Raw genomic sequence first — 15384 nt, 5'->3', positions numbered from 1 at the left:
GAGCCACCAGGCTCGGCCCTGTTCCAGTTTTAATATGATTTTTTTTTCTCTTTAACAAGGCTTTTAAGCAAAATCATTTCGATCCCCCCATCCTCACTAGTAACCTGTCCAGGTCAAGCCTCAGTTTCCCTTCTGTACAGTGGGGCTGTGGGGATTTTCCGGGAGACAATACCCACGGGACGGGATGAACGCACCGTCAAGAGCCATGTCCTTTCCTTTCCCGCGTCTTCCTCATTGCTCCTCTTTCTTTACAGCTCTTCTCTGTGCCCCTGTCCCCAACGTCCCCACCCCGCCTCCCGGCCTCCACGCCAGGCCTGGGCCCTGGAGGGGGAGGGGGCGGGGAGCGTCCACCCCAGATCAAGGACAAGGTCACAGTCCACCACGCGAGGCCCTTAGCACCTCCCCGGGGCGTCCCCACGGGCTGGGCTTCCCGGGGAGGGACGAAGTCCTGGGGACAGGGGTTGGCAGGTGGGGCCCCGGAGCCTGGGGCCTGCAGGTGGCTCTTGGGGTTCTCAGGCTGGCTATGGGGTGAGGAGAAGAGGCTGGCGGGGGACACAGTGTCCAGAGCGGGGTTAGCTGCAGTCCTGTGACTCTCCTAGGGACAGGGACATGGGAGGACACTTGTGGTGCACACGGCCCGTGGCAGGTCTGAGTCAAAACACCTAGGCCGACCCCAGCCGGTCATGAGGAGGCTGCCCAGTCATCGCCTTATGCCGGCCTGGGTCACCCGGAGTGGGCGCGGCCCAGTCACAGCTGTGACTCAGGCCACAGCAGCCGGGCCACGCAGCCGGGACGGGGACATCGAGCACAGGACGCCCCCTCCCCACGACGGCCCAGCCCCTGTCCCCAGTGGGTCGGGCGCAGGCCGGGCAGGGACTGTCCCAGGGGCCACGCGGGGGCCACCGGCTGCGGACGGGACTCAGAGAGGAGTCAGAAGCAGAGGGGACCTGGGCTCCAGGACGATGGTGACCCACTGAAGACCTGGGACCACCGCCGGACCCCAGAGGCCCTGGGGCCACGCAGAGACCACGGTAAGCTCCCCGTCGGGCACAGGAAAGGACAATGGCAGGCCCCCAATTTGTCCTCAGTGAGGACAGACCACTCACTGTCTTAGACCTCAGCCGGCGCAGGTGGCCTTCAGAGCTGTCCAGGACTCAGTTTCCCCATCTGTGTGAGGCCACTAAGGCCCTGACCCCGTCTCAGGATGTCAGGGTACGGCAGGACAGACAGATGTGAAAAGGTCCCGTGGGGACCTGAGGGGCTGAAGACAAGGACAGGTGAAAGGGCAGAGGGGACAGCGCTGGAGACCGGAAGGGTCCTGAATTCAAATCCTGGCCGTGGACAGTCACACATGGGTCATTTCTTGGGTGCACAAATTCCCAGATTTCCAAAGGGTCCTTCAGGTCCCTTTTCCCCGTGGCTTCCTCCACTGGTACCACAGGGTCAGTCCCTGTCCCTGTCCCTCCAGGAGAGGCCGAAGTGGGCCATGGAGGCCCTCACGGGAGGCTCTGCAGTCAAGGTCATGGCCTCTTGGTTTGACCTTGGGTCAGTGCAGGGTTTGAGTGCACATTAAGTGGGGTCCAGATATGGACACGGGACTCCTGGGGACATGGCAGGGGACCGAGGAAAGAAGAAGTCTTTGCACAGACGCGCGTGGCGGGCTCGGGGGACCAGAGAAGGAGCTCAGCCCCAGATCTGCGGCCAGAGGTCCCCGGGGCCTCTGGCGTCTTAGGGTCAGGACAGGGACTTGCAGGTCAGTAAGAAACTGGAAAGTCCAGGCTCTGCAGCCAGGCGACCTGCTCCATGTCCTGCTCCTTGCTGTGTGACCGCGCGGGCGGTTGATTTTTGGCCTCTCTGGCCTCAGTTTGCCCATCTGTAAAATGGAGCACACAATTGCCACCCCAGAGGAGCTGCGAGGACCAGGTGGGAAGGGGCAGCAGGACAGGACAGCTGTCCTCTCGCCTTCCTCCACCTTCCCCTTGTCCTCCTCTCCCTGCCGCCGCCAGCCTCAGCTGGACAAAGGCCTGTCCCCCCCTTGCCCACTGCCTGGGGTCCAGCATCCCAAGACTCCAGGGGTCACTTCCTCAACCCCCCAATCCCGCCCCGCTCGCCCCCGGGTGGCACTGGCCCAGCAAGGCCTGGGGCTGTCCGGACTCTTGGTGGCACAGCTGCTGCCTACTGGACAGTGGGGGGCGCTGCTGCCCACGGCTTGAACCTGCTGGGACAGGGAGCTCTGGCCCTGTCGTCCCGCAGCCTTGGGTCCCAAGGGGAGTCTCTAGAAGCTTCTCTCTGGAATCTCACAAAAGCAAATCAGGACTGAGACCCAGGGGTCCTGGCTCCCCAGCGTCCACAGTAGTGGTGATGTCCCCTTGCTGCTGTGTGACCTTGGCTAAGTGACTTCCCCTCTCTGGGCTCCACCTTTTGGGCTGTACAGGACTCCATTTCCCCAATTCGCAGATGTTGAAACTGAGGTCAGAGTGGGGCGGTCACCTTCCTGAGGTGGCACAGCCTGACGGTGACAGAACTGGGACTGGATCTGAGATGTGACCGGTTCCAGAGGCCACCTGCCTTCCGCCCACCACAGCCTCACCTCCTTTTACGAGCAGGCCACTGACCCCATGTTCCCAGCTGGGCAAGACAGGTGGGCTTCACGGAGGGAGTGTGACGGTGACAGCCATCAGCTCTCTGCCCACAGTGGACGCAGGGGTGACCACAATAACCAAGGGGTTTGCAGAGGCGCTGACTGTGACGCCAGGGACACAGGCGTGGGTCCCACCCAGAAGGGGAGGGGAGGGAAACGGGGTCCAGGGGTGGCAGGAGATCAGAGCCTGGCTGTGTCATGGAGTCCAGCGGCCAGGCAGGAGGGACAGGCCAGGAGGTGACTTCCCCAAGTGACCCCCATGGGGCCTCCCGCTGCTGGGACCACACCTGGGCCTCCTGGGCCTGTTTCAGGGAGGACCTGGGGCCATGGACAAACTGTTCATCCCTCTGAGCTGAGCCTCAGTTTCCCAATCCGTCAAAGGGGGACTCAGAGGCCTCTCGCAGAGGGTCGGGGGTCAGGACGTCCGATCTTCGGGGGGTCTGAAGGAAAGTGGTGGCCGGCCAGCCTCACGTCCTCCTTGGCCCATGAGCTGGGAGGCTCCTGCAGGTCTGCAGCTGCCCACAGGGCTGGCGGGGAGGGAAGGTGGCTGTCACACCCCTGTCCCCCATCCCACTCCCTGCTCCCCCTTCCTTCTCTTCCCAGGGAAGAGAATGAAGAAAACCATGCAGCTCCAGCCATGTCTCGTCCCCTCCACCTCCCTTACCCCTTGTGATGGGACCATTTTACTCTTCCATCTTATCACAGCATCCCCGAAACATCTCTTCGGGTCCCCGTGGGTGCTGAGGGACGAGTTTGGAGGTGACACTTCTCACTGCGTCCATGCCATCATTTCTCAGTCCAGCCAGGATGGCCACAGTGAACCTGGTTGAAGGAGGGGAAGAGGTCAGGCCCCACCTCTGTGGCCAGCTTCAGGCTGAGTGACCCCCACTTCCTGTCCGGTTCATTGCCCCCCAGTTCAGGAAATAATTGACCGACACACCCCCACCCCACCCTGGGGTCACTTCTTTTGGAAAATCCAGGGGGAGAAGGAAGCTGTCAGCTCGCTGTGACATCAGTGTTGTCCCTGTGCCAAGAGTCAGGGTGGCCGGGTGGGGGGCGGCGGGTGGAGAGGAAGCCACTGCTGGTGGCCCGTGGGACGTGACCGCCACGTGGTTCTCAGGGGCAGCGCGGGGCAGAGACTGTTGGACGCACGTGTGCACGGGGTCGAGCCTTACAGGGGTCAGGGTCACTGTGCCCACGGCCGGACAACCAGACAGACACCCAGCCATGTCCCCAGACGCATGGGGAGTCCTGGAAGTGCCCTGGCCACCTCCTCTGCCTGCACCCGAGCTGGGATGCAGGGTTTTCACGCAGGCCAGGCTGGGGACTGTCCCCAGGAGGGGCGGGGCAGGGCAGCGAGGCCAGGGGACTGCGGGATGGATGACGGTCCCGTCCCCTGTGCCCGGCCCCGCTGGCCCATTCTGAGCTAGACTGAGGTGGACGTGCAATCAGTGCTGGGTGACCTCGGGGAAGTCACTCAGCCTCTCTGGGCCCGGCCTGCAGCGGTGTCTGAGCGACACCCACAGTGGGAAGGGGACACATGGCGAGTGATAAGCAGAAGATTAAACCAGACACACAGAGGGAAGGGGTTAAGAAGCAATGGCTGCCCTCGTCCGCCTAGGAGCGGCCCAGTTTCCTTTTCGCAAGTGCTGTAAATTGAATCCAGGACCCACGGGGAAAGAGACAGACGCTCTGCCTACCTCTGCCTTCGACGGGGAAAGTTTGCTCAGTCCAGACGCCATGAGCACGAAATGGGGTGACCAGGGAGGACAGCAGCCCATTCCCCAGATGGAAAGACAGAGGGCGGAGCTTGGGCTGGACCCGGGCCCCATGCCGTCGCCATCGCCCGACCTCTGGTGCTCAGGAGTTGCTACTTCCTTTGAAATTTCCATCAGGAGAAGGGGGAAAAATGCAGTCACTCTGATTCACCTCTGGGGGGTTTGTCCCTGACGCTGAGCCAGCAGGAAATGTCAGGGTGGTGTGGGGAGCGGCTGGCGGAGGCCACAGTGGCTTCTGCGTCCCTGGCCCTGGGGGGTTGCTGCTGTCCTGGCCCGAGAACACAGCATTTGGGTTTCCAGGGCCAGGAAGTAGGGGACGTACCGAGTTCACCCCGCCCAGTGCTGGTGCTCACGCCTGTAATCCCAGCTACTCGGGAGGCAGAGGTCAGGAAGATCGTGGTTCGAGGCCAGCCCAGGCAAACAGTTCACAAGACCCCATCTCCAAAGTAGCCAGAGCGAAATGGACTGGAGGAGAGGCTCAAGCGGTAGAGCGCCTGCTTTGCAAGTGCGAAGTCCTGAGTTCAAATCCCAGTTCCGTTTCATGCCAGTCAGTATAAAACTGACTCCCAAACCGCAGGTTTACAGACTGCTCTGCAGTGCTGGCGGGGTGGGCGGTGGAGGGAGGTGGCAGCTGGGACCTCAGGAGGAACTGTTTCCCAAGGGGACCGAGTACCAGTGGCCAGGCTGTGCCAGGATTTCCTGTCTCTGGCCCCTAACTTTTTCCCCAGGGCCATAACTTTTTTTTTTGGTGGGGGGACTTGGGAGCGGATGAATGACCAGGGCTAGGGCTGGTCTGCTTCTGAGGAAATTGAGATTCCAGCCAGGAAGAGGGTGGTGGCGATGGTGACATGGCAGAGAGGAGGGGACTCAGAATGGGGTCACTGGTCTTGGGGAATTCCAGACACCCGGATTGCTGCTCACCTGCTGAGTAACAGAAGGGCCTACCCACGCAGGATCCCGAACTGAGTGACCTCCCTTCGCCCCCAGGCCAGCGGCCCTCTCCCCCGGTGCCCCAGGGCCCAGGAAAGAGACAGACAGACAGACAGACGGGGAGGGCTGTCCCCACCCCCGTGTCCTCCTGCAGGGGCTCCGCGGGGGGCGGCTGGTGATTCAAGCCCCTCTGAACTGAGCTGTGTCCCCAGCCTGGGCCAAGGATGGAGCCGAGGGGGGTGAATCAGCTCCTGGGGGCGGTAGGGGGAGGGTGGGGAAGGACACACAGACATACAGCCATGCCACAGCCCAACCCCCTGCATCTGATTTTTCTGGGGCTCACTGAATCTTGTTTGTGCCCTGGAGTGAGTCAAAGTTTCCTCCCCTGTAAAGTGGGGACAAGGACACTTTCCTTTTAGAATGACGGGTGCCCAGGGCCTCCCAGGAAACCCGCCGTCTACGTGCTGATGGCTCCATTTTACAGATGGAGAAACTGAGGCCAGAGGTGGCTCCCTCCCCAAAGTCACACAGCTCGGAACCCTCCAAACCTTGAAGGAGGCTGAAATCCAACGAACCTGCTCGTCACGAGTGTAAACTGCTTTCAGAACTACTTACCACCCACCCGAGACAGGTGCTGTGAGGAGCAGAGATGAGTAGCTGTGTCCCCGGGTGGAACAAGAGTGACAGATCGCTCTCCCCATGGTGCCAGAGGCCACTTCTGTGAGCCCTTTGTGTGGCCTTGCCATGTAGCTCAGGCTCCCCTTGAACTCGAGACTCTCCTGCCTCAGCCTCTTGAGTGCTGGGATTACAGGTGTGCTCTACCACACCTGGTCCTTTTTGTGGCTTTGGTCAAATGCCTTCATCTGTTGAGTCTCAGTTTCCCGGTATGAAAACTAAGCTACTGTGACATCTAAGAGGGACTTGTGGATACTGGGTGACAGCAGAACAGAGGATCTGATTGGTTATACGTGTCAAAGGACATTTAAGAGAGAGCCCTGAGGAATCCTAAAAGGCCCCAGGCCAGCCAATGACCTCACTTCCTGAAGAGAGGACAGGTCAGGACCTGGAGGTAGCACCCAAGGTCCTGACCTGGACGTCCCTGTGCCTAGGCTGAGGCCCTTTCTCTGCCCGTCACCCTGAAGCCGTGCAGTCCCGTTCAGGCCTAGCCGGACAGGCTGCAGATGAAGTCACAGCTGGAAAGGGCCGGGCCGGGGCTGCCACTCCAGGGTGGGGCCCAGGGTCACAAGAAGGGAGTCTGCCTTCCGTGAGGGAGCAGGGAAAACACTCACACATAGTCACTCAGCGGCACAGAGGCAGGGACGGAAAGGAACTGCAGCCACAGCCACATTGCAGGCGACCCACAGACACCCGGAGGCCCAGCGCGGGTGGTGCCCAGCCATGGACAGGAGGGGGAAGCTGGGCCTGAGGCACCAAGGGGCCCAGAGAACTTGGGGAGCACCGACTAAGTCAGGTACTGTGAGAGGGAAACTGAGGCACGGGAGAAAGCCAGTCAGGACTGGCAGACCCTACAGTGTGGACTCTGCTCCCACTTCCTGTTTCCTGTGGGGTGGCTGAGATTTTGGGGGGTGGATTGTAGGGCCAATGTGGGGTCTGCAGAGGTGGAAGGAAGGCTGTGTGGGGCCTTCAAGTCCACCGAGATGGACGTAGGGGACAGTGGGAGAGAGGGGTGGACGGAGTGACAGCCACCAAGAGCCTAGAAAGAGGCTTGGATTGGAGGAGAGGGCAGTGACAGATGGGGCCCCCAGGGGACCCAGGGGAAAATAGATTTAGGGTCCAGGTTAAGAGAGCCAGGTGGAGACCTGCAGGTGACAGGCGCCTGGGGGACATGGCAGCGGGACTGCAATCCGGAATTCCTGTGCCGAGTGGTCCTCGTATAGGAACTGGGGTGTCCTGATATGCGGGTGCGGACTAGACCCGTGGGGTACACTGACCCCAGGACGGCTAGAGAGCAACAGAAAGTACTCAGTGGGGCCCTGATGGCCCCCCAAGGAAGAGACGAGGCGTGTTGGGGTGCAGGACAGGCGTCCGAGGCCTGAGGGAACCACAGGGAGCTGAGCCTGGATAAGGCAGGGGAGAAGCTGGGTCGGTCCCTCACGTCCCCCAGCTGGGGACTGGATGGGGGACTGGCAGGGGGGGACAGAGGCCCAGGCTGCAGGAGCTCCCTGGCCGTGGAAAACCCATTCTCTTCCCTGGATCTTGGCCAGGGTCAGGTGAGAAGCCTAGGGGACCGGGAGAGGGGGACCTGACAGCTTTGGGGACAGATGGCCTCCTGTATGTTGTCTGGCCTTCTTTTTTTTTTTTTTCCCTTTTCTTTTTCATTTAATTAAATTGATGTGATTTCAGTGCAGGGCCTCATGCATGCTAGGAAAGCACTCCTCTGCTTAGCCACACCCCCAGACCTTTTGTTTTTATGTTATTATTTTATTTTATTTTATTTTATTTGTTATGTGACAGGGTTTCCCTACCTGGAGCTCTCCAGCCTCCTGACTCCGCCTCCCAAATAGCTGGAACTACAGACGTGCAGCACCACACGTGGCTTCATGTTTCCTTTTTTTTTTTTAACTGTACTGGAGTTTGAACTCAGGGTCCACACCTGAAGCCACTCGTCAGCCCTGTTTTGTGGTGTTTTTTTTTTTTGAGATAGGGTCTCGCAAACCATTTGCCCTGGCTGGCCTCAAACCACGATCCTCCCGATCTCTGCCTCCTGACGAGGTAGGATTGTAGGCGTGAGCCACAGGCGCCCGGTTTCATTTTTCCTTCACTGTCTGTCTTCTTCTTTTTTGGTGGAAAATGTGTCTATTTACGTATGTTGACACTGAGCGAAACAGTTAAGGTGACATGGGAACCACTGCCGTGAACTTGGAAATGCACAGTGGTGTTTGGTGCCTGGCACAGGGCAACCCTCCCCGCCTTTCATTGCCTTTAAGGAGGAGGATATTCATTTTGCCCTGGTCCCCAACACTCCTTACTGTCCCTCGTGCCATCAGCACCCTGCCTGGCGATGGCAGACACCAGATCTTGCCACCCCTAGCTCTCTGAGGCTGAGCCCCAAGGGGCTTCCAAGGACGAACTGGGGGGCGGGGCGCCAGCCTCAGTTTCCCCTGCCAGTGCTCAGCTGGGGTCTGATTTGCCAAGCTCCTCTCAAGCCTCTGCTTTAGGGGTCCCTTTTAGGATGGAAATGCTGAACCACCTTCCCCAGGCTCCCCCTCAGATGGTCTCCGGAGTCCCAGACACACAGCCACCAGCCCCTCAGAAGTAGGGTGGCCAGCGGGGGGCGGGGGCGGGGATGGGTGCTGATGGCAGTGCAGGAGCCTTTCTGGGACTCTCTGAGCCACGTGTTCCCTTTGTCACCCCTCTTTTCCAGTGGCAATGGGCAGGTTGGGGAAAGCCACCTCCTAGTGACTTCCAGCACCCACGTTTTGTTTGTTTTATTACACTGTTTAAAGTTCAAACCGAGCCCCAGCCCCTGTTCCGGGAGCTTCATTGTCAGCTGAGCCTTAGCCAGTTCCTCCTACTGCCCCCCACCCCAAAAGCCCCCCGCCCCAGGGGGCCACACTTGCTGGCCTCCATCTGCTCATCCAGGCTCCCACCACCTCCCCAAACCCAGGTAAGTCAAGGCAGTAGTCGGGGGCACCCACCGCTGGGGACCCCCTGTGGGGATCAGTGGACCTGGGATGGGGGTTGCGGGGAGGGGAGGCTCCTCTCCACCAGACACCATCTTCAAAAGCCACTCAGGAAAACCGCAGGGTGTTTTGGTGGAAGACTTCATTATAATTTTATCAATCACATTCTTAGAAGAGGAAGGAAAAAAAAAAAAAGTTTTGCCCTCCCCTCCCCCACCCCCTCCCCCCCAACTCGGCCCTCCCCCTCCCCCCCTTCACTCTCACTTTCTTCTCCATTCATAATTTCCTATGATGCACCTCAAACAACTTCCTGGACTGGGGATCCCAGCTAAATATAGCTGTTTCTGTGTCTTACAACACAGGCTCAGTATATAAATCGGGCAGAGTCCCCCTGTGAGTATGAACCTCTGAAAACAGCCCACATCCGAGGTCTCGTTCAAGGCGCTCTGGAGTTCAGCCCATCATGAAGAACTTCCTTACAGGTGAGTCCTGGCTGTGGGGCGCTAGGCGAGCACCGGTGACGGGGACAAGGGACAGGGACAAGCCATCCACCAGCAGAGGCTCCGGACACTTTGCAGAGTTTGCTCAGCCTGGCTCGATCTGGCCCTGGCCCTGGCCCTGGCCCTGGTCCGGGCCCCGCCTGGCACATGGTCCCGGTAACTCCTGTGCCCAGCCAGCCTGGCAGGGAGGGAGGGGACCCGCCACCAGCACCAGCACCAGCACTGGCTGCGTCCTCTGCCACCTGGTCCTCTTGGCTCCAGCCCTCCGCTTCTCTGCTTTCTCCGGATTCACCCTCCCTCTTTCCTTTGCTTTCTTTCTTTCCGCTTTCTCTTTTCCAACCGCGTCCCGGGCTGCTCCCTGGGAGGGGCGCAGGCGGCCAGAGCAGCTTGCAAACTCCGGCCTGGGAGAGGAGCAGGTGTCACCTCCATCTGCTGGTGGCCGCAAAGCGTGTGCTCTGTGCCAGGTGAGATGGGGCTGGGGTGGCAGGGGGGGATCCCCATATATCACGGGGGGCCTCTCCATCGCCTGGGGATGCTCATGGGAACAGGGGATCCAGGAGAAGTGACCTTGGAGGTTCCACCTTCCCTCCTGTGCCAGCACTGGGGATCCGGCAGGAGGACTCCAGTTTCACTGGTCCTGTTGATTTCAGCCCCTGTCTGTCACCCTCAGGTGGCTCTCTGCTGGGGCCGATCTGGGGGTGTCTGAGCATGGAGGAGGGGCAGGCGCCCCAGGGGAGGGGCGATCACAGACAAGCCCTGACAGCTCCCGCTCTTCCTGCACACCTTTCGCTTCCCTCCCTTCCTGTCCCCCCCCTCCAGCTGCCTGTGACCTTTCCCCTTTCTCTTTCCTGGTTCCACCATTTCCCTCTCCAAAGCCAGGTGTGGGGTGCAAGGGTGTGTGTGTGGGGGGGGTCCTCACCCTCACCCAGGGCCTGGGGCAAGGAACAGCAGACCAGAGGGACAAGAGTGTGGAGGTGAGGGCCACGGGGATGGGGGGGGGTAAGTGGCAATAGGGACACTGACAGTGGGGACCTGTGGAATTTGGGTGAACTTGAGGGTCGTGGCTGCGGACCTGGCTCCATGTGGGGGAAGAGCAGAGATGGAGGGTGGTGGGGGGCATGACAGCAGAATTAGGGGACGCTTGGCCCAGGGAGTAGACTGAAGAGGCAGTTGGAGAAGAGTGACAGCCCCTGTGGTCCTGGGGGGGGTCCTGTTTGGAGGACGGGGCTGCAGTGGCCTAGGGAGTCTCAACGGTGCTTGGAGGAGGAAAGACGGGGGTTTCCTTTCTCCTTGCACCTGGTGGAGCTGGGGTCTGTCCATGCTAGGCTGGACAATTGAGTGTCCCCCTGGATGTGACTTCCAGCAGGTGCAAACAGGTCCTGTCCTGTCACCTTGCTTTCTTCCCTCCACCCAGGGGGGAGCAGAGAGAGATGGAAGAAGGCAGAAACCTAGCAGTGAGGATGGCGACAAAGCTGGAGGGAGAGGGGAAAGTGTCTTGTCCCCTGGGACCCTTGCTCGGTCCCCATCGAACGTGACATGATCCCCAAAGCCCCTCTTCTGGCCTTTCTGCTCATCCTTTCCTTCTTGCCTGTTCCCAGGAGTCGTGCCCTTGCTGTTGGTTCTGCACTGGAAACACGGGGCAGGAGTACCTCTTGCCATCACCCCTGTCAACGCCACTTGTGCCACACGTCACCCGTGTCACAGCAACCTCACGAACCAGATCAAGAACCAACTCATGCAGCTTAACGGCAGCGCCAATGGCCTCTTCATCCTCTACGTGAGTGACCCCCAGGCTACCAAGGAAGGAGGGTGGGGAGATAGGGGGCCTGCAGGTGGTGACAGCTGTGGGGACCGAGCCACGGGGGACCCTTTGGGAACTGGAAAGACGCACTAGGCAGGGTGGCCGGTTAGTGAAGGGGCAGAACTGGGGTGAGAGGTGGTGGCCTGGCGTGTGGCACCGGAGGAATGAATGGTAGTGTTGACAAATCAGAAAAAGGGCGAGTGCGGTGGGTGAAAGTGCAAGTGTGTGTGGCGTGCCGGCCGAGGTGAGATGTCACATTTCCTTTGCGTCCCCATGTGGTCCTGGGTGGTGGTTGGCAGGCGGCTTCACACTTTGATCACTGTCGGCCGGCCGGTGTGACGGTCCCAGATGCTTACGGACAAGGGCTTGGAGTCCCAGGCCATCGGTGGAGACACCGAAGCCCAAGGGTTGGTGGCCACCCCTCGACTCCCGTGTCACCTCACCTGTGTCCCTCTGCTCCTCAGTACACCGCCCAGGGCGAGCCATTCCCCAGCAACGTGGACAAGCTGTGCGGTCCCAACGTCACGGACTTCCCCGCCTTCCACGCCAACAGCACGGACAAGGTCAAGTTGGTGGACCTGTACCGCGCGGTGGCCTACCTGAGCGCCTTTCTGGGTAATGTCACCCGGGACCAGAAGATCCTGAACCCCAACGCCCTCACCCTCCACACCAGGCTCAATGCTACCCTGGACGCCATGCGGGGCCTGCTTAGCAATGTGCGCTGTCGCCTGTGCAACAAGTACCACGTGAGCCACGTGGACGTGGTCTACGGACCCGACATCTCCGACAAGGACGCCTTCCAGATGAAGAAGCTGGGCTGCCAGTTCTTGGGGACATACAAGCAGTTCATTAACACGGTGGCCCAGGGCTTCTAGAAGCACCTATGGACCAAGGGAGCTCAGAGCGGGATCCAGATGTGGGGTGTGGGGGGGCTCTCCAAAATTTCGGGGACCCAGTGCAATTCATTGTGAAACTCACCCAAGGGCTGCTGGCCCCCCCAAAGGTCCCTGGCCAGACCCTCCACTCTCGGGTGGACTGGGATGGAGCCCAGCAGAGTTCAAAGTTCAATAGGCAGGGCCTGTGTTCAGCACCCACCAGAAGGAGGTCACATCGGTCTTAGGGCGGGTCGGCGGGGGGAATTCCTGTCCCCACCCCCCCCAGGTCCCCTTGGCCACTCGCTCACTTTGTGTAGCGAGCAAACCACACACGTGTTGTCCACAGCAGCCCTGGCCACAGGGCGAGGCAGCAAGGATCTGGGGGGACGTCTGGACAGATGGCCAAACGACGGCCATGTGTCCTGAGACAGACTCTGGAAGGCTTGGTTGGGACTCAGGTGAGCCGGAGGGGCTGGGACCCGGAAGGAGCCCTTGTCCTCTGGAAGTGGGGTGAGTAGAAGATTGAGCCCGGGCTCTGGGGAAGGGATGCTATCTTCCCTGGAGCATGATCAGAGCGGTCAGGCCTCAAGGTGGTCAGTTTGGAAGGTTCCAGAAGGTTCTGGAAGGTCGCTGGTGTTCAGGTCTGGGAAGGAAGATTCTGGAAGGAAGACAGGGCCCCAAGAGCCGTCATAGGCTCTTGTTCCTCTTCCCTGTAGTCTTTTCCCACAACCTGACTTAGCCGGGATCGGGTGGTGGCCGGGCCTGGAGGTGGCAGGTATGCAGGTGGCAAAGGCAGGTGACGTGGTTCAGAAGGCACTGCAAGTCCCCATCTGGGGATCAGTGTGTAAGGCAGGGGACAGGTGGCTCACATGCAATCCCTGTAGACACCTGTGAGGTCGCACAAAGGTACCTAAGCAGGGGGGGACCAGAGACCTCCTTGGGTCCCCAGGGCAAGGGGCAGCAGAACTTGAGGTCAGGGCCTGAGGTCCGAGACTAACTCAGCACGATTTTCTCTATTTATTATGACTTATTTATGTTAACTTATTGGTGCTTTAAATGACAAAGTTAGCCTCCTTTCCCTATCAGCAGATCCAAATAACATGGTGGCCCCCGCCATAGGAGCCAGGGCCAGGCCTCACTTTGCGGGGTCTGGTCTGGAGTTGTGACACATGGAATCGCCCTACAGCTGATGCTCAGAGAGAAGTGACCAGCTCCCCCTCCCCCGCCCTCCCCTGGGACTCACTTTGAGGGTGTCAGCAGCGGACCCGGTTTGTAGAGTGGCCAAGTGAAGGCTTTCACCCTGTGCTCTCTGGCGCCCCCTGGAGTCGGGCTGCACCGGGGCATCATTCATGACTGAGATGAATGATCCTGGGGCCTTTGGCTGAGGCTGATTACCTTGTCCCTCAAAGAGCAACGGAGGGCCCGGAATGAGCCTCACCCAGCACCCAGCCTGCTCCCACCCAGTAGGGAAACTCCTCTGGTGGCCCGGACACCCACCGAGGGCTCGTCTCAGGAAGCTGGAGCAGTGTGGGCACTGAACGGCTGACCCTGTGGTCCCAAAGGGTGGGAGAGCCAGGCCTGAGACGCCTGGGAAGCAGACCAGGAAGCTGTGGTCCCCGTTCCCCGCCTCCCTGCCACCCCCACCCATGTCTGGGCTGATCTCTCTCCCTTCGTGTGCAAGACACGCCTGGGCTTTGGGAGCAGGGAAGGGAGGCAGGGAGGCCGCCAAGCTGGGGTACCTGTTCACTGAAGGTCCTGGCTGCTTCTCAGAGCTGACGGGTAGGGCCGAGTCAGCACTTCAGCCCAGAGTTCTGGTACTGATAACGAGGTCCACACTGGCTTTGCACCTCTTTCTCTGTTCTCGAAGCACTTTATCTGGATGTGGCCGGCAGCAGGCTGGGCCTGAGGCCTGGGAGAAAAAAGGTTGGCTGTGCCTGCATCCCTGCAGGGAGACAAAGATGGGGGTGAGTGTGTGTGTGTGTGGCAGACAGGCCACAGCAGTTGTCTCTTCCAGTGTGGGTCACACCCTTGTCCTAACCTTCTATCTGGCTCTGCTCGGGGCTGGCTGCAGAGAAACACAACTCCTTTTGGTTTTTTGGTTTTTGTCTGAGAGCCAGAATGGATGATTCCATAGCCCCAGGGGCCAGCGGGGACTTGCCACCCATCGCACCCCGCTGTGGACGTGGGTTCCCTGGGCCCACCTAGCAACCTTCGGAGGTTCTGGAACTAAGTGCCTCTTCCTCCTGGCCTTCTCGATGTCCTTTCTAGATCCTTCCACCGGGTCAGGGTCCATTTTCCACAGCATCACTGAACGAGAGAATTTTGGGGTGAAAAAGCTTTGGGGGAGGCAAACGTAGGTCTGCATTTTTCCCCCAAGATGGCTTTGAACCCCAGCTTAGCTCGGAGGAAGAGGGGTGGAGGACAGGAAAGGACATTTTGCAGTCTGTCCAGAGAAATACTGAGGCTCTTATTTATTATTTAAAGTTTAAAACCAAATTATTTAAGCACTGCTAGTTTCCTCCTTTGTCCCCATCTCTGATGGAAGCAGGCCAGCCCTGTTTTCTGTCCCTACAGATGGGACCCCAGAATGCAGCGAGGTCCCTTGCACGGTCTGAATGTCCCTAAGTTAAAATGGCTTCCCCCTCCTGCCACCCCGATCCCTGGGCTGCACCCCTCGTTCGCACAGACAGCTCAGTGGGCCCAGCCTGGGGCCTCCTTCCTTTCTTCTGGAAAGATCTTGGCTTTTGAACAACAAATTCCTCTTTGATGAATGTACCCTGTGGGGAATGTTTCATACTGAGAAATTATTTTTATTTATTCAATGTCATATTTAAAATATTTATTTTTTATACTGAAGGAATATGATTTTTTATGAAAAAAAAAAGAGAGAAAGAAATAAAGAATCTGTTCTTGGGAAACCCTCTGGAGTGTCCTACTGTGGGGAAACGGGACAGCCAGACAGGATTGTCAACTAAGGACAGGAGAGCGGGGAGGGGACACCTCCATGGGACAAGGGATTAAGCGTGGACAGGGGACCACGAGGGAGGGAGGGAGTGGGTGCCCCTGTGGGGTCAGTATGTCATTTGATCACTTTCAGAATTCTACAGCAGGCCCATTTAACAGAGAGAAAACTGAACCTCATACCCAGGTCCAGGGTCAGGTCCACCCCTTCAGTTCCAAACCTCCACGAAGCTTCAGGTGTTGCCCTGGACTCT

At 59.2% G+C, this 15384-nt stretch overlaps 1 protein-coding gene and 1 long non-coding RNA gene across 3 annotated transcripts; one reads left to right on the top strand and one right to left on the bottom strand.

The window, feature by feature from the left end:
- Window positions 1-423: 423 nt before the first annotated feature.
- Lif (LIF interleukin 6 family cytokine) lies at window positions 424-15081 on the top strand. 2 transcript variants are annotated; one of them, XM_020180790.2, is made up of 4 exons: window positions 424-1031; window positions 9356-9475; window positions 11092-11270; window positions 11759-15081. In XM_020180790.2, the coding sequence occupies exons 2-4, from the start codon at window positions 9457-9459 to the stop codon at window positions 12167-12169; spliced, it is 609 nt and encodes a 202-aa protein (XP_020036379.1). In that variant the 5' UTR covers window positions 424-1031; window positions 9356-9456; the 3' UTR covers window positions 12170-15081. The 2 variants fall into 2 exon arrangements, with proteins under 2 accessions (XP_020036379.1, XP_073916997.1); XM_074060896.1 differs by lacking the exon at window positions 424-1031 and adding an exon at window positions 5643-6820.
- LOC141418848 (uncharacterized) lies at window positions 1025-5007 on the bottom strand. Its single transcript, XR_012443503.1, has 3 exons — window positions 4342-5007; window positions 3306-3463; window positions 1025-3168 (listed from the first exon to the last, which is right to left on the bottom strand). It is a non-coding gene; the product is annotated as an uncharacterized lncRNA (long non-coding RNA).
- Window positions 15082-15384: the final 303 nt, after the last annotated feature.

The sequence above is a fragment of the Castor canadensis genome, chromosome 18 (assembly GCF_047511655.1).
Source record: "Castor canadensis chromosome 18, mCasCan1.hap1v2, whole genome shotgun sequence".
NCBI classification, from domain to species: domain Eukaryota; kingdom Metazoa; phylum Chordata; class Mammalia; order Rodentia; family Castoridae; genus Castor; species Castor canadensis.
Note: the sequence above shows the minus strand (reverse complement) of the source record. Positions and strands in the feature narration are given on the sequence as shown.

Bases quoted from the DNA above. Each gene is read 5' to 3' on its own strand.
- Lif (XM_020180790.2), top strand. The intron at 11,271-11,758 runs GTGAGTGACCCC...TCTGCTCCTCAG, and splicing joins ATGGCCTCTTCATCCTCTAC to TACACCGCCCAGGGCGAGCC.